This window comes from Sinocyclocheilus rhinocerous, unplaced genomic scaffold (genome assembly GCF_001515625.1).
Source record: "Sinocyclocheilus rhinocerous isolate Xijiao unplaced genomic scaffold, SAMN03320098_v1.1 scaffold1252, whole genome shotgun sequence".
Classification (NCBI taxonomy): domain Eukaryota; kingdom Metazoa; phylum Chordata; class Actinopteri; order Cypriniformes; family Cyprinidae; genus Sinocyclocheilus; species Sinocyclocheilus rhinocerous.
In genome coordinates, this window is record NW_015640452.1 from 703,328 (window position 1) to 721,612 (window position 18,285).

Here is an 18,285-nt window from a genome sequence, read left to right on the forward strand (position 1 = left end):
CACTGGATAGCTGGCCAATCAGCGTACACCTCGCTTTTCAGACCGATGAGTTTTGTAAAAATCGACGCGTTTCAGAAAGGCGGGGCATAGAGTAGAAACAATAATGTACAGTATGTGGAAAATAATGTGTTTTTTTAACCTTAAACCGCATAAACACATTTCATTATACCAAATACACAAAATAATGTTCTTTTTAGCAGCATCATATGACCCCTTTAAACATGAACAGAGTTTCAGTATCTTGTCCTGGGGCCACCCACCCCAGACGGAAGCAGAGATCCTAGCTTTATGATGACCTCCATTAGGCCATCATTGGCTACAGCTGTGGGTAGTTCCATGTCTGGAGGGTGAGCACTGAGCAGTTGGAAGTACTCATGATTGATGACTTTTCCTAGCCGGGGCCTGCTCCTTTGGTCCAGGGTTCCTCCTTCCAACATTGGCTTGCCACAATGCATGTTATGTTGTTAACAACATAATTATATAAACAGTGAACAACTGTACAATATAATGTATGGAAATATTAGAGAATACAAATACGGCGGCGCAGTGGCTTCACTTTTATGTCATCGTGAGCAATCCAGTTTTCTAGAGTGAACAACTGTACAATATAATGTATGGAAATATTAGAGAATACAAATACGGCGGTGCAGTGGCTTCACTTTTATGTCATCGTGAGCAATCCAGTTTTCTATTATAGATCAGTGGTTCAGACGCACCATTGGTGTTTGGGACTGGATGACTAACAGGTTTAGGAGTTTTCTTCTTCCACACTCTTCTCGAAGGACTGACAATACTGGAGATTTCAGTGTCCTTTTCTGGAATATATAAGACATTCATATTAAAGGAAAGAAATTAAAATATTGTAAAAAATATATATATTACATGGTAGCAAATCTCAACTTACGATAAACATGTACAGTTGAGAGAAGATCAAAGACTCTCTGTATTTCACTAAATGTTGCTCTACGTGTGGCAAAAGGAAGTACACGGACTCTCTGATCTTTGTTGTCCAGTGGTGCCCCGCGACCTCCAAAAAATATGGTCTTATTGTAACTTGGTGCTCGCAGGAAGATGGCACTTGCCTCCTTCAAATACTCAGCCCAGCTTTCTAGAAGATCGTGAATATCCTGGTTAAAAAAGGACGTATACATCAAAAACAATTCCAGACTCGTGAATTTAGAAAGTCAGTGTTATTCAAGTTTTTATATATAACAAAGGGTTGAAATTCAGAATTGAGTTGGAGGAACGTACCTTGAGCAGCGCTGCCTCATTGTAACGTCTGAGGGCCGCCCCTGCTGATTTAGGCCTGTGGCTATGGTTCTGAGAGTCCCTCAGTCCCTGTGCGGTCCCTCGCTTCGCTCTCACCGTGTACCGATGGAACGTCTTATGCTGCAGAATTTCTTTTCTATGTGTTAGACAAATCAATTAGGGAATAGCATTTAAATAACTCTGGAATATTTGTGGTTATAGACAAACATCTGAACTTTTCACTGACCCCTTAATAACTGCTCCAGCAAAGTGTCCACCACCAGTCATCAGAATGACCCAAATAGTGTTGTTTGATATTTTTAGTAAAGAGGAAACCAAGTCTTCCTCATTGTCCTGAGTATGACAACAGAATTAGAGGAGACTGAAAGAATAGAGTGCTGCAGGAATGACTCCTAAAACTTGGAAATGAGTTAGCATTTCTGAACTTCTGGTTCTATTGTCCTAAAGTCAATGGGTCTTTTGATTGGGTTTTTGGTTAAATGACTTAAATAAGGTCTGCGTGCTTAACACAAGCTCAAGATATTTTCACGTTTTAATCTACGACACTCAATTGTGATTTTTGTGTGTCTTGAAAAAAGGTGGTAGCTAACAAGTGGCTAAATAGGACTAATGGGGCATTAAATGTCACCAAAACCACACCAAACAGGAAAACCCATCTACTAACTAGTCCGCTTTCACTGCCTTGTTTAACCTCACACTCTCTATTCTCACTCAAACTTGACTGAATGAGTTGTCAGAAGCTTAGTGATGGTGACGTTAAAGTGTCCTGTGACATGGTGTAGTTGATTTATAGCCTAACTTACTGTATAATGTTAGCTTTTTACCTCTAGTGATTGTATTCAGGCTTCAAATTTAAAAAAGCTGTGATCATTAGTGAAGATTATCTTGATAAACAAAACTTATAAACCTCTGTTAGTCACAGAGCTTATTTTCTGCAATAATCCAAATGACAACGGGAAAATCCTATTGGGTTTTTGTCAAGGGTACCATGGTGATGCTAACCTCCGGGTTGGCCTACAAAATTCCCTGCAGCACTTTATAGAAAATAAAATTCAGGTATTTCAAAACAACACAATTTGATCTTGAACTGCAGAGACACTCCAGTACATAATCTAGTATGAGAGATGCTACAACAAATGTGCTTCCACCAATCAGAAAGCAAAATGCGGAAAGGTCATTATTTTATAAAATGCAAGTTATTATTTATTCATGTCTATTATTTAATGTTTCTGTGGAAAATAAACACTATTTTGACTAAACTGAAGTTAAACTGGTAATGAAGTGTTTGTCATAATGTGCAGTAGCTCCTATTATGATCCTATTTTCCTCTATCCTATCACTTTCTGTTTCTACTCAACTGCTCTAATCAATAAATGCAAAAAAAAAAATCTCAAAATATATAACCCCATCATTAAAAATCTCTCTGAGAATAATCTGTTAAATGGAGATTCTTCTTGGCTAAAGATCTTTTTATTTAGGCACAGACTAACAAATCTGAGAAATGATGGATAGATTTACTCACTTTCTTGCTTTGCAGAACACAGTGATACAATGACAGGTACTGTCCCTGCATGTTTTGAAAGACTACTTTGGTAGAAAGTCGACGTGTGGACTGATCTGTGTCCAGAGCACTGTCTGTCTCTTCAGGGCCCACTTCATCTCCAAGATTCCCATCCACACTGTCTGAACTGTCTGAGTCTGAACCCGAAATGCTTGAAATATCGCCTGTTAACAGAAAGGCAGACAGGAAGATTATGCAAAAATTACACTTATTCAAACTGGGTGACATAAAACAGTTTCTCAGTGAGGTCATATGAGCATACATGACTCTACCTGTGCCAGTCTTCTTCTCAAACTCCTCCACTGTGACCACTGATCCTCCTTCCAGCCGTTGTCTCAGGTTGAAGCGGTGCCAGTCAAGTTTGTAGTGCTCCATCTGGTAAAAGACTGGGGCTGCATTAACATACACATTAAATGTCTTTCTATCCCTCTATACAAAGCTATGACATGACTTCAGAAGACTAGCACAGTAGTAGTTTGGACTACTTTTATGGTACTTTATGTTGCTTTTTGGTCACCCTGTAAGCAAAAGAGCAGCATCAACATTGTTAATTAATGGTATATTCTCCTGAGAACCAGAAAAAAATGTTTTGTGAATTTTTTTTATGTCATTACATTGGTTGGAGCATAAGAAACAAATGGAGAAAAAAATCTTTTTGGAAAAAAGATATTTTATTCATATTTTATTTTATGTCCTTTGTAGAGGACCAGCCAGAGACTCACCGCGCCTTCAAAAAAATCCAACTGAGGTGCCTTTGTAGAGGACGCCAGGACCAAGTTATTAAAAAAAATTATAATTAATAGACATGAAAAGGCATGTATAGGCAAAAACAATGTTTTATTTTTTCATTCACCAATCGGTTCTTAGGTTTCAGGCTATTTTTAGCCAAACTTTGTACAAAGATGATTCTCAACTATATTATGAAAGATAGAATGATTTGATATACTACTGTACTTTATGGAATATGTGCATAAAATATCCATAAATTGGTTTCCCATTGGTGTTCTTGGGGCAAACCATAATGAAAATGAAGTGTAATAATAGGAATAATAACTTGGCAACATTTTCATAAGAATATCTCATATTTCACAGGAATATTGATCTATAATTTATTTTCCTATTGACTTGTTGTGTCTCCCCAAAATGCCTGATTAACATGCTGTTTGTCCTGGTGTCCTCTACAGAAGACATGTATGACAATTATGCCCTGTTTCGTAACAAAAAGTAATATTCCGATTTGAAACCCCATAACTTTTTTTTTCTGAAATGTTTATTTACGAGAAACAATTTGAAAATTAGTCAGATTTAAATGATAATTACAAAATATTATTATATTTCCATAGTGCTAAATTTGATCATTCTGTCAATATTAGTCATATTTAAAGTCACTTTATTGGCAACTGTGGCATGTATGTCTCAGAGAAATTCACTAAAATATAATGTCCTCTACAGAGGACAAAAGTCTATGCCTGGGTCCCAGGAGGATATCTTTTGTTGAAGCTATCAGTGTGCATACCTTATTTTTATCTTATTTTCAAATACCTTCTTGCTTCAAATCAAAGTTTGTATAATGTGATTCACCTCATAGCTGGTTGGTTTGGTCCATGGCTTATAACTCTTTAACAAACACTAAAAAAAATTCTATTAGAAAAATTAATGGGGAAAAATGGACCGAGGCTGCTGAAGAAGCTGTCAGGCATTATTCGTTTTTACAAGAAACTAAATTAATTGCAGACCTTTAACACTTAGGATTAAAGGTTCTACTACAAACTCACACTTAAATTGATCGTATCAGCACTGTAATGAATTACTCATCAGGATTGACCCTACAGTACCTGCTCCTCTCGACTCTCAAAAGGACACTGACAGGCCGAGCAGAACATCCTATCTGACACCTCACCGGCGGACGCAGTCTTCCTTGAGCCAACATCTGTACGTGTAATGAAGAGTGTGGTATTAATAAGACCTGATCAGCAGCAGCCGTGTGTGATCTCATTAGAGCAGTCAGTCGGACTCTCTTACCCTCACCGGACGCAGTAGCAGAGGGCTGGGGAGGTTCGGGATGACCCAGCAGTCCAGACACCTCTCTCAGCCCAGCGGTCACGGTCTCATCCACACACAGCGAGAACACACACCGCTGCTCCGGTGAAGCCATAATTCAGTCGACAAAATAAACCACCGCTATCTCCTAAACACACGAAGGGTGGCATATCATGACGGCTAAATAGGGTGAGAGAGTTTTACACACGGAAGAACAAAAATGTGAGCTTTACTCATTACACTAAACATTCAGTATCGGGACTGGCGATAAAACCAAAGCAACGTCCATGTTTGTCTCAATCTGACAGCTGCTTCCCTACTAGAGTCAAGCCTGATTCAGCACTTACACTGCAAAGATAAACATGCTGTGCTAAACGCTAAAATTCAGCTCACTTAACTATCAGTGATCAATGTTAATGTATATATTTACCTTAATGGCAAAAGCATCGGTGCCTTACGGTTTGAATTTATATTTTCAGTCCGAGTAAGCTGAAGTTAATCATACTACATTAAACGCGTGTTTGTGCTCTACGGTGGCTGACAAGTGTCAGAAAACTACAGCGCGATTTAATGCGAAGACTTCTTCTTCTAATAACGTTTTATGGCGGATGGCAAACCAACTTCTGGTGCATTTACCGCCACCAACTGGACTGGAGTGTGGAGCACTAATAAGCAACTAATATATACATATTTATATTTATCTATATTTTATATAATAAAAAAAATAAATAAAAAAAACACACATTCCTAAATTCTCCTGATTAATCCTATTTCTTTAATGTATTTAACAATAGCACCATATATTTTACCTTGTTCTGCATGCTCTTTCAAGAGGTTTGACAAATTAAATGATTCAACACCCATGTTTCTTACTTCCTTAATGAGTTTTAACCTTTCTTTTTTATATTTTTTACATTTTATTAAAACGTGCTCTATTGTTTCTGCCTGATTACAAAAAATACATTGACCTGTTTCATGTTTTCCTATATTAATGCGAAGACTTGATGCCAAGGACTTCCAAATATGATGATATCCTTGTAATTGTATCCTTTTTACTTAAAATATAATAGTGAAAATATATTTTCACGTAAATAACTGAGTGAGCATTAATTGGCTTTCAAGTCATTGTACAAAAGCCAAAAGAAACGATCATCTATTTTCTGTAAAATATTTATTTATGTTAAATTGGCAGCATATCTTTTACTATCAATCATTAGAGTTAAGTTAGATGTATTCAGTTTTCAAATGTATTTGCATACGGCTCTTCAAGCACAAAAATACTGTCCCAAAGTTTTACAGAAGAAAAATTTCCACAGAAGAAATTAATTCACACCAGTTTTGAAAAACATGAGCATGAGTAAATGATGTCAGATTTAGACTATTTATTTATTTATTTTGAAGGTGCCCTTAACATTATTATTTTTTTTTTTCTTTCATTTTCTTTGAATTTCACCCTGGAGGAGTGTCTGCAGGTTAAGCACATCTGTTTGAATTTATCATTGCCAGAGGACAATCTTTTGAATCTTTACACTTTATTCAGTAGTGACTACCAATGAACCTCCAATTAATATTTCGATTGTTTTCATCAAATAATAAAAGACACAAAAATCACTATATTTTTCCATGTTTATTGCAGCGTGTACTAAATAAAAAATAAATAAAAGGTTCACTTCCGTGTTTCTCTTTTTTTCTCTGCTTTTTCTGTAGACTTACTCTGGTTGGATGAACAGGTTTTAACTAGATTTTCACCCTGCGAAACTGGAAATTGAGACCAGTTGAATATCAGCAGCATTATTTTTGCATGGCCTTTACCTGCAGACGGCAAAACTCTGGCTAAAGGTTATGACTTGATGTACCTTCCTCTGTGTTTGCAGAAGCGTCTGCCAGTGCTTTCCTCAGCTGCTCACATTTGAGCTTCAGATTATGCTCCTTCTCCAGCAGGCTGCTTTCCTCCTCCCGCAGGCTTCTCAGAAGAGCTCGCTCTTTATCTTTATCTAAATTCTTGGAAACAGAAGAAAATTAAATTTCCAGAATTGTAATTTTCACCATTCAGGGTACCCTCTTATACTCATTTTCTTAAGTTTATTTATTCAGGAGAATATCAAATGTGATCATTTGTCACATTAGATATTCTCCTGAATAAATAAACCCAAGAAAATCCATCTACATAAACACTGTTATAGGAAAAACAAGACAGCATATTTTGGTAGGATCACTGATCAACAGAACCACAGACAGCTGGGGCCTGTACCATGAAGCCAGATTAGCTGGCTAGCCAGGTAAATTTCAGTTTAGTTTGCACCAATCCTGGGTTTTAGGTACCATGAAAGTGGCTTGGCTTTTAGCGGCATTCATTGCCTTAGTAACTTACACTCCACGGCTAACCTGCTCTGGGGCAGGTTATGTTCTGGTTTAGAGATCTCAAACCGAAATTTGACCAATCAGCTTCAAGCAAAGTGACACATCTCTGACGCAATAAAGCCACTCCCCCAGTTTCTCTTACTCCAAATTAAAGGACGCTACCAGAAAAACATTTTTAAAGATAAAATTGTCTGAATTTAGAGATTATTATTTTTTATAATTATTTTATATGATTTGTATAATTATTATACCCTTAATCCATTACACAAGCTAGCTTAGTTTAATAGTATTAAGCTTTTATTTTAAATTAATATAATCATATAGATAATATGCAATATAAATACGTTTTAGAATCAATAGCTTTAAACATGACTACATATGAGCTTAGATTTTTAAGTGTTTTTATACCTATAAATATTATCAACTCTATAAACTAACTTTATCATTTTTACTTGCACTTATAAGGCCAGATGTTTTCTTTAAGTTTTCCTCTTTAATGGATAGATTGTTTCATCTTGTAAATGTGTTTAAATTCTTCATATTTTATTTCCAATATTTTAATCTTTGGTAGGGAATCGCACTGACTCTCTCTCAAGAAGCGAATCAGTTTCAAGGCATGTGATTGGCTGTTCATTACTGATGCCACTCTCTCATGTGCACGTGCTCCATTAACTCAGGATCAAGCTTGAGTTGACAGAGAAAGTTGATGATCAGCTTCATGGTACCAACAAAGCCGGATTGGACTGGTTTGGTTTTGTCAACTCAAAAATAATCCTGTAACCCCGAGTTTGTTCAGCCACCATCATGGTACAGGCCCCTGGTAGTTGATTGAGCAATTTATCTGGATAGTCTTACCTAGATAAAGCTAATTCTTCCAGCTGGTTGGCAAGGCTTTTCTTCTCCTGCATGAGTGTCTAGTTCAAGCAATGCATTCCACAAGCCTTCATCCATCTAGACCATCATCATCAACCTCCGGTCCATCTCCTCTCTGCTACAATAATATTAACAGAAGCTGCTTCATGTCTGCAAAAGAAAGGCCACCTACAACCCCGATGCATTCAGCTAAATAATTACATAAGTTGTTTGGTACAGTAAACTGTGTTTTTATTAGTTCCTGAGGTAAAATTATGCCATCCTATGATTTTCCCACTACGCTTACGTTATAAATAACTCATACATGCTGAATCTTTATTTCAGACAGATAATAATGGTATAAGTATTAATTACCATTTGTTAACATCTTTGTTTACTTGCTCCACCTCGCCTTTAGTAAGCTGTAGTTCAGTTTTTGGCATCCTTGAGTTATTTAAACAAATCCTGACAGCGAAAAAAACAAAACCCAAACCCAAAACTCATGTGAAGCATAGCATTCGTGTATTTGGCTTGCTAATGTGGGTAAGCAGCACACGTCGCCGCGAGTCTCACCTGTACTTCTTTATCGTCCTGAAAGGAGATGTTTGAAGAGATTTGTGGGGTCTCCATTACAGCCAAGCAAAACGTTTTCTCGCATACAAACCGACATTACTGTTTGATTAACAAAAGACACCCCTATACTATATAGCACAAACTGCAATTCATTAAATGGACCGAACCGAGTACAATCTGATTTGATGACGTGCAAAGCGGCTGCGGATTACTATATACACGCAATTGACTGCACATGGTTTACTTTTATATTAGATTCTACATATTTTTCTGTTGAATAAAAAATAAACATGACTTTTTTTTTTGCGAGACTGATACAAATAAATAACGGATCATAGGAATTATGTCGGTGCGGAAAACATACAAACATGAACAGTGACAAGTCTAAATGAACTTCCGTTAATAGAATGTGAACAAAAATGACACCGAACTTTTGTCATCACCGCCTGCACATCAGCGCACAAGAGCCCGGATAGCTCAGTCGGTAGAGCATCAGACTTTTAATCTGAGGGTCCAGGGTTCAAGTCCCTGTTCGGGCGGAAATATTTTATGAACTAAATAAAAACACCGCTATTATACAATGAAAATAGTGGTTAAGTATGTGTAAGTGCATGTGGCAATTAAAAACAGCATAAAAAAGAAAAACAAACATTTGGTTGGCCACTGAGAGTACACATTATGTAACAGGAAGCTGGTAAAAAGCCCTTAAAAGGCAGGCACATGAACCTAGACAGCAAATCTCAGTGCACTCATGAAGTACATACTGGTTATCATACTGCTCTTCTTCTTAGCAGGACCATGTTTGTCCCTGCCTGGTCAGGTAACTGCATATCAGTCGGTGTATATTTTGTTTTTATGAATCAAAACCACATATTTTGGTCAATTTTTCTCGCAGATTTCCTCTCACTCGAATGTTGGAGCAAGAACACAAAGGAGGAACTACTCTGGTAAAGTGTGTTGAATTAATTGTCATTATTCATTGAAAATGAATTATATTTTAACAGTTTTATAACTTCCCCCAGATGATATTGAAGAAAACACTTCAATTGCAATGGACAGGATCATAGATGTAAATGACTTTCAAGGTAAAGCTTTTGCACAAGTCTGTAAAGATGCTAATGTTCTATAGCTTCTGTTTTATTGTAATATCCAAATGCTCTTATAAATAAAGGTTCTAAAAAGGAATTTTCACAGCGATTCCATAGAAGAACTATTTTGGTTTGCCTAAAGAACCATTCAGTGAACAGTTCTTAAAAGGACCACTGTTTTCCTTAGTGCGAAGGACAATTTAATACTCGAAAGAACCTTTTTCCACTATAAAAGACATTTTGTGCAATGGAAAGTTTCCATGGATGTTGAAATGTTTTCATGGAACCACAGATGCCAATTAAGAACCATTGTTCTCTTGCTGTAGGTGTCATTTCCGTGGATGGCACCAACCTCAGAGAAGGAGATATAGCCGTATCCGGTAGGAGTCAGAAGAACTGTTTCGCCAGGAGCTGCCTGTGGACCAAATCTGTGGATGGAAAAGTGTACATTGCATACTCACTCTCTCATGCATACAGTAAGCAGGAAAAGCAAACACATTTATTTTCAGAAACAGTGCCACAGTAATCAGCAACTAAATCTTGCTTTTTGGTTTCAATTGTTCTTCTGCATAGGCGAGGAAGACGTGAAGAACATTAAGAAAGGCATGAAGCTCATTGAAAAGGACACCTGTGTGCGCTTCGTGCCCAGAACTCACCAGAGGGACTACCTGGATATTCAGCCCAAGACTGGGTATTGACATGAGATTCATCTTCAATGGCTTCATTACCTCAGCACTCTGAGTTTATCTCATCATTTTTTTGATGACTGATACTTTAGGTGCTGGTCATATCTGGGAGCACGTGGTGGTAGACAAACCATTTCTCTCCAGACACCTGAGTGCACCGGGTCAGGGGTCACCATCCATGAGCTAATGCACGCCCTGGGCTTTGTTCATGAGCAATCCCGAGCTGACCGGGACAAGTATGTCACCATCATGTGGTCCAATATATGGAAAGGTAAAGTAACATTCTTATATTCCCATATTCTTATACTGTGAAGTCATTTTATCGTTCACTTATTCTTCTGTTCATTAAATTTAGACCGGCTGAGGAATTTTGAAAAGTTTAAAACAAACAACCTGGACACCCCGTATGACTACGGCTCTATCATGCACTTTGGAAAGTATGTCGGCGTACATTTGAAATGATAACTCAGGCATATAATAAACTGCAGTTCTATAATTATATTCTTTGTAATTTCAGGTATGCCTTCTCTGAGGATGGAGAACCTACTATTGTACCAAAAAGGAACTGGAATGTAAAGTTTGGACAGAGATTTGGACCCAGCGACTTGGATATAATGAAGATTAATAGAATGTATAAATGTAATGCATAATAAAATATTTGCAGTAACGAATGATCCATCACATGGCTAAAAGTCTGACATTATTAATGCATTAATGCTTTAACTTCTTTTAACATTTTAACATCGTATTTTGTTTAAAGGGAAATGGCTGATTGTGAAGACTGCTGATTTAAAAATTGCTAATCAAATATAATCGATATTAAGAATATTCTTTATGTACTTTCTATATTCTTTCTTATTCTGATTTTGACATCTTGATGCCTAAACACATTACATCAATAAACCTTGTCCATAAATATATTTTTCTCTGAAATTTCATTTAAGCTTTCATTTCATTGCAAAAGAATTAGGTGAAAAAAATCTCCACACGAGTCAGCTGCAATCAAATCAGTCAGTCAAATCAGTTGGTTGACAATCATATTAAGTAAATGTTCAGAATCAGCTGATCTCCGAGCTAATGAATAAGTACTGAGGCGTCAACACTATGAAGCTGAATTTAAAGCAACCTGTTATTTGTTGTAATGCAAAAATTATACGTTTAAGTAAGGGCGAGGTGCTATTTATTTGCATCACGTGTTGCTACAGCATATTGTGAACACAGCACAAATGACTATTGAGATTTTGTTTACAGATTAAAATGAGTTTGAACACAACATGCACGTTTTGCATGGTCAGGGTGAATAGCACAAGAATCAGCAAGACTTCAAATTGCCATTATTGCGATCAGTCTTAAAATTGCTGAACTGTCTTTCCAATGAATGCTTTCCAAACCTTTAATTAGGGAAATACATGAATATCAAATAATGACATAGGACGTCACGCTAACCCTCCATTTGCAAACTGGAGTAAAGATGGGTGGTTCTCTGAGTATATATATTCTTGCTCCAAGGGCCTGAACTTTAGTTTACGTGCAATACCCGATTCCATCCAGAACACCAGGACGCACGAATAAGTGACCACCAAGATGCTCTGTGTGGGTATTTTTGTGGGATTGGTGTTAGAGTCCTGGTCTTTACCTGTGCAGGTAAGAGCGGCTGAATCCTACTGCAGTTATGATGATTCATATCCTATGCATACCCTATTAATGTATTTATTTTGCATTAGAACTCCTCATTGGTTCATCAGACAAGGCTGAGGTCAAAGAGAGACTATCCAGGTAAACTGGTATTTCATGGTGAGCAGTGTAGGTTGTTACAATGAATCGATGTAAATGTACCATTCTTAATCTCTTCAGCAGAGAAATATGTGAAACCAGAGGACATGAATGCCATGGACAGGATCCTCAGAGTAAATCAACGTATGTGTGGTACAGATACAGACATATTTTTTCAGGGAATTGCTCCTTGAGCATGAAACATGTGGTTATCTCCCTCCGCCAGTTTCCAGAGGTTTTCCTTTAAGAGAGGGTGACATCCTGAGTTCAGGATCCCGCAGTGCCATCACATGTTTAGTAGATTCTTGCCGCTGGCCCAGATCTGTTGACGGTTTTGTGTATGTACCATACATCATCTCCCCACTATATGGTGAGTAAGGTCTCTGTATGAAACTGCATGACAGATAATATAAGTGAAAGTTATATCAAGGACTTTATTATTAAAAAACACATTTATATAATTTGTCTCAACAGATGATATGGACAGAATCGCCATAGAAACAGGAATGTTGGACATTTCCTCTGCAACATGTGTGAAGTTTGTGCCTCGCACACATGAAGCAAACTTCCTTAATATCCAGTCTAGAACTGGGTGAGTCCTTTGCATTCATATACAGCCATATTCTATTAATGTTCTCTTTAAGATTTCATATTTTACAGGACAATATAAAAAGTCTGACCATGATTTAAAAAAAACTCGTATCTGTTATTTTTCAATGTTTCATTTTTTTATGATGATTTTTTTTTTTACAAACTGTTCTATTTTTATGACAATATATATACACAACAAAAGTTTGGGATCAGTAAACCAAATCAGCATATTAGAATTATTTCTGAAGGATCCTGTGACACTGAAGACTGGAGTAATGACTGCTGAAAATTCAGCTTTACAATCACAGGAATAAATTACACTTTAAAATATATTAAAATAGAAAACAGCTATTTTAAATAATAATACACTCTAAAGAAAATGCTGGCTTAAATATAACCCAGCAATTAAACCCAGCTATTGGGTTGTTTTGACTCAAAACAACCCAATAGCTGGGTTTGTCCCTTTTTAACCCAGCGCTGGGTTATATTTAACCCAGCATTTTCTTTAGAGTGTAATATTTGACAATATTACTGTTTTTTCTGTATTTTCTATCTAGTAAACGGAGCCTTGGTGAGCATTAGAACTTAAAAAAAAAACATCAAAAAATCGTACTGACCCTAAACTTTGAACAGTATTCATATTTATTTATTTATTTACTTACTATTATTATTGTTGTCCACTGTCGACCCCATAGCTGCTGGTCATATCTGGGAATGATAGGAGGCAGTCAGACCATGTCTTTACAGTCTCCGGGCTGTATGTGGTCAGGAGTGGCAGCTCATGAGCTAATGCATGCTCTGGGATTTGTACACGAACAGTCTCGCTCTGATCGTGACCACCACGTCTCCATCCTGTGGGAAAACATCATTGAGGGTACAGTATGTTTATGAAACCAGCACTTATTTTGAGCCAATGCATTCTGTATGACAGTAATGTATGGTTCTTTTCCTAGATCAAAGGCACAACTTTAGGAAGTATGAGACAAACAACCTCAACACTGCATATGACTATAGTTCTGTCATGCACTATGGGAGGTGAGTATTGGAAATCTATTGTACAGTATGCATACTTCTGCTAAACTATTACAATCTAAAATGCTTTAAAAATGTAGTCTATAGCTGTTTAAACAGTCCCTTAAACCGAGAATTTTGTTTCTTATAAATGAAGCACAATAGCAAAAACAATAGCAATTAATTTGAAGTTAAATGAATACCGATGCACACACAGGTATACCTTCTCAGAGGATGGGAGACCCACCATCATTCCTAAACCAGACCCGTACATTTCCATTGGCCAGCGAGATGGACCGAGTCTTACAGATATTCACAAAATAAACATATTGTATAACTGTGGTAGGTATTAATTTCACTAAGGTTTACTAAACTACGCTTCCTGTCTGTTCATTTGAATTTTTCTTTCGTGTGTCCACTAGGTGGCCGTGTGTGAAACAACAAACTTATGAAATGGACCCAACATAATTCACTGGACAACAGACTCCTGACATATATTTACCTTTCCTTCTCATTTTATGATTCATTTGGCAGTGCCATGTATTTTGACACCATTTATTTTACAGTACATAACAGATCATGTTAAATACAGCAAACTATTTTACAGGACAATATCATATGCTTTTTGGGCAAATGAAATATAACAGAATCCAAAATAAAGCAAAGGTAAAATCTTTTGAAAAATCTAGACTAAAATATGTGTTTTGGAAATTCAGTCTTTGTATTCATGTTGTTTTCATATGAAATTGTTTTATCACTTTCAACAAAAATGTAAATGTAATGAGCCTTAAATTAAAATGTTATATGTTGTTGTAACCATAAACTAAAAGAAATGCATAAGACTTTTGTTTCTTACACCTTGAATACATATGTGTGTACACATTAATCATCATTATTCAAAAACATATATTTTTATGGTAAAATTATTAGGTTTTTGGGGAGTCATTCCAAATGACATTTTTAACCTGAACTAATATTTCCATATACTCTGAAAAAAAAATTGGTGTAGGGTTTAATTTTAACTCAATAGTAAATTTAACAAATAATTACCAAGAAATGGTAAGTAACACACTGAACTGAATGTAAAATTTTCAAGTAGAAAGACTAAAATTGTATTTTCTTGTAAAATGTACTCCAATAATCTGTTTAATTTCCAACTTCTTTTTTTTTTTAATTCAAAAATTAAAAATATATTCATCATGACAGAAGTGCAAGTATATTCAGGTCATTGTATGTATGAATTGCATTTTTAATGTATTTTTGAATACATTAATAGATCCATTCAAAATAAGTGTCATGTTATTATTATTTTACTCATGTTGAACATGGTAACAATAAAACAGATTACAAACCAGTCGTGCTTTTGTCTCAAGTCATAGTTGTGTGTCATTATGTAAGATCAGAATACAGAATTCAAAGCACGTCATAAATGCAAACACATCTGTAAATACTTTGGGCCAGTGGTCAGATGAAATTCACACAAGATCCATTGGAGTCTCTCTCAGCTTCTAGTGTGCAGTCTTGCGTTGGAAACCCATCCGACTGGACAGCCTTGACCTTCCCCTCGCCATCTCTTTCTGCGAATTCTTGCAGTCAACTTTTGCTTTTCACTGTCCAGGGTAAGTAAACTTCGCAGGAAGTTGAAGGAGCGGTAGAGAGACAGATATGTGAGGAAAAGATGACAAGACCAGAGAATTAACATGTCTTTGAAAAAAAGGAACCATTCAGTCAGATGAACATAGCACAAGAAATATAATGTGGACAGAATATCACATTGACACAATTTTAAAATCTATTGTCTTCAGAAGGACAAAGCAGAGTCTCAAATTTCACTCAGTTCTGTTTTCAAACCCCTTAAGAATAAAATTATTAATAAGAAGAAAATTGAAATGACAACTCGAAATGTGCTGCAACTCTGCATGTTATTTAATTCAAGTCCTGTTTCTGTGTTCAGGGGCGGATTAAGGTGGTCAAGGGCCCCTAGGCTGCTCTTTGTGTGAGGCTCCCTTAATCATTATGCTTTACTGTATGGCACTTTATTTAGTGCCATACATTGTCCACAAGCAAATAGTAAGTTGAACTGGCATACACACACATACATTGAGACAGCCAATCCTACAGTGTTTCCTCTACATTCCCAGTGTCCCCACAGGATTTTGTGAGACTGGTGGGTGCACATTGGTTCCTCTAGGGGATTCTGGGGGTATGCCCCCCTGTAAGAAAATTTTGTTCATTTTAAATTTAAATGCATAAATCTGGTGCATTTTTGAGAGCAGAATCAAGTGACTAGATCAATGAAGAAATATGTCCTCTTGTAAACAATTTTGTGCTCTAGTAGCAATTTATTTATTGGTTGCATTGATGTGAATGTGATGGTAGGGCACAATTTTCACTATACAGGTGCATCTCAATAAATTAGAATGTCGGGGAAAAGTTCATTTATTTCAGTAATTCAACTCAAATTGTGAAACTCGTGTATTAAATAAATTCAGTGCACACAGACTGAAGTAGTTTAAGTCTTTGGTTCTTTTAATTGTGATGATTGTGGCTCACATTTAACAAAAACCCACCAATTCACTATCTCAACAAATTAGAATACTTCATAAGACCAAAAAATGAATTTTTTTGAAAATGTTCAAAAAAAAACATTTTTAGTGAATTGTAGCTCTCATCTGAAAAGAGGACTTTGGACCACTGGGCAACAGTCCAGTTCTTCTTCTCCTTAGAAATAAATGAACTTTTCCCCGACATTCTAATTTATTGAGATGCACCTGTATACATTCTTATAAAAGCTACAAATGCTATTCTGTCAAGAGCAGGGAGTGATTTTCTCCTCATCTTTTGTTGTTCGATAATCATTAATGCCGACACTTAACTCAAGAGACGAGACGAGACGAGACATGTAGTAAAAGACAACAACACTCAAGCACTGTAAAAGGTTTTGCCACAAACTTAACTAACTTGCTTCTCTCCTGTATGATTTCATGTCTCTTCAGACTTTACAACTGTAGGCTACATGAATTATGAGCTTCTAGAACGCTTGACCACCTAACTGAACTCATTTTCACAAACTGAACATAGTGAAGAGCAGGCAAAAGCACGCACATCGATCTCAACTGGGTGCTCGACTAAGAAACAAGTGGAAAATTTTTAAATGTAAAGTCAGCAACACCAAAGCTCCAAAAGTATCAAAAAATGTATTTTTGCACAAATGGAACATAGAAATAAAAACAGTATAAATAACAAAAAATAAACAACACAGGTCTTTCTTAGCCATGTTAAGTGCAAACAATAAGTGCAGCCATCGTCAAAGTAGGCTACTCTCTCAATATTCAAAGTGCAAATAGAGACCACATTTTTTTCAAAGCATGATACAGAGCTATAGACAACACAACCTATTATAGCCTACATACTAATAACAGCCTAGATATGTTATGTAGCCTAATTTGCGTGCATCAAGGGAGTCAGTTTCAAAACGCGGGGTAATAAAATCGTTTTTTGAATGCGCGTTTTGAATTGCAGTGACTGCTCTAAAATATGAAACACCAATGTTTCAGGAGTTTAGAACAAGCTTATTCGATAACTCTTTTATTTCCTATATGGGTTTATACTAGGCTACATGAATTATGAGCTTCTAGAACGCTTGACCACCTAACTGAACTCATTTTCACAAACTGAACATAGTGAAGAGCAGGCAAAAGCACGCACATCGATCTCAACTGGGTGCTCGACTAAGAAACAAGTGGAAAATTTTTAAATGTAAAGTCAGCAACACCAAAGCTCCAAAAGTATCAAAAAATGTATTTTTGCACAAATGGAACATAGAAATAAAAACAGTATAAATAACAAAAAATAAACAACACAGGTCTTTCTTAGCCATGTTAAGTGCAAACAATAAGTGCAGCCATCATCAAAGTAGGCTACTCTCTCAATATTCAAAGTGCAAATAGAGACCACATTTTTTTCAAAGCATGATACAGAGCTATAGACAACACAACCTATTATAGCCTACATACTAATAACAGCCTAGATATGTTATGTAGCCTAATTTGCGTGCATCAAGGGAGTCAGTTTCAAAACGCGGGGTAATAAAATCGTTTTTTGAATGCGCGTTTTGAATTGCAGTGACTGCTCTAAAATATGAAACACCAATGTTTCAGGAGTTTAGAACAAGCTTATTCGATAACTCTTGTATTTCCTATATGGGTTTATACAGCTATGCTTAATTTTTTTAAGATTAACTGTTTTTTTCCAAGGCATTGTTAGATTCCAGTGTTTACTGTCATAGCTATGTAAAGATTTGATTCCAAAAACAGTATCATAGCTAATAAAATATTTCTTGTTATGATTTTAAATATGTATTTAACCTCAGAATGATCTCAAAGTAAGTCTGGTTTTGTAGTGGCTGTACTTCAAAGGGGACATTGATCTTCCACAAGTTGGTATGATTCTTTAGGGTCTTCATGAACGGTCTGCAACA

The 18,285-nt window shown here is 36.3% G+C and overlaps 3 protein-coding genes, 1 non-coding gene and 1 pseudogene across 7 annotated transcripts in view; 4 read left to right on the forward strand and 1 right to left on the reverse strand.

Moving 5' to 3' along the window:
* Positions 1-5,424, reverse strand: part of LOC107752884 (ankyrin repeat and zinc finger domain-containing protein 1-like) — an 8,354-nt gene extending 2,930 nt beyond the window's left edge. Inside the window, exons 1-9 of one of the 4 annotated variants that reach the window (XM_016568958.1) lie at positions 5,301-5,424; positions 4,853-5,050; positions 4,666-4,760; positions 3,103-3,205; positions 2,792-2,994; positions 1,496-1,602; positions 1,252-1,405; positions 905-1,127; positions 717-815 (exon numbers count right to left, since the gene is read on the reverse strand). In XM_016568958.1, coding sequence (XP_016424444.1) covers positions 717-815; positions 905-1,127; positions 1,252-1,405; positions 1,496-1,602; positions 2,792-2,994; positions 3,103-3,205; positions 4,666-4,760; positions 4,853-4,985 — 1,117 coding nt within the window. In that variant the 5' untranslated portion in view covers positions 4,986-5,050; positions 5,301-5,424. The remainder of the gene's footprint in view (positions 1-716; positions 816-904; positions 1,128-1,251; positions 1,406-1,495; positions 1,603-2,791; positions 2,995-3,102; positions 3,206-4,665; positions 4,761-4,852; positions 5,051-5,300) is intronic. The other 3 variants (XM_016568957.1, XM_016568959.1, XM_016568956.1) reach the window with 3 other exon arrangements.
* A 3,698-nt stretch (positions 5,425-9,122) lies between these two features.
* Positions 9,123-9,195, forward strand: trnak-uuu (transfer RNA lysine (anticodon UUU)). Its single transcript has one exon. It is a non-coding gene; the product is annotated as a tRNA-Lys (tRNA).
* Positions 9,196-9,401: 206 nt separating this feature from the next.
* LOC107752886 (low choriolytic enzyme-like) lies at positions 9,402-11,145 on the forward strand. The gene is made up of 8 exons (XM_016568960.1): positions 9,402-9,476; positions 9,552-9,603; positions 9,679-9,741; positions 10,071-10,220; positions 10,318-10,435; positions 10,523-10,701; positions 10,786-10,867; positions 10,948-11,145. The coding sequence occupies exons 1-8, from the start codon at positions 9,408-9,410 to the stop codon at positions 11,078-11,080; spliced, it is 846 nt and encodes a 281-aa protein (XP_016424446.1). The 5' UTR covers positions 9,402-9,407; the 3' UTR covers positions 11,081-11,145.
* Positions 11,146-12,014: 869 nt separating this feature from the next.
* LOC107752908 (high choriolytic enzyme 1-like) lies at positions 12,015-14,254 on the forward strand. Its single transcript, XM_016568981.1, has 9 exons — positions 12,015-12,074; positions 12,155-12,206; positions 12,285-12,356; positions 12,430-12,573; positions 12,678-12,795; positions 13,490-13,668; positions 13,748-13,829; positions 14,023-14,147; positions 14,228-14,254. The coding sequence occupies exons 1-9, from the start codon at positions 12,015-12,017 to the stop codon at positions 14,239-14,241; spliced, it is 846 nt and encodes a 281-aa protein (XP_016424467.1). The 3' UTR covers positions 14,242-14,254.
* Positions 14,255-18,178: 3,924 nt separating this feature from the next.
* The window catches only part of LOC107752909 (trichohyalin-like), a 26,587-nt pseudogene continuing 26,480 nt past the window's right edge, over positions 18,179-18,285 (forward strand).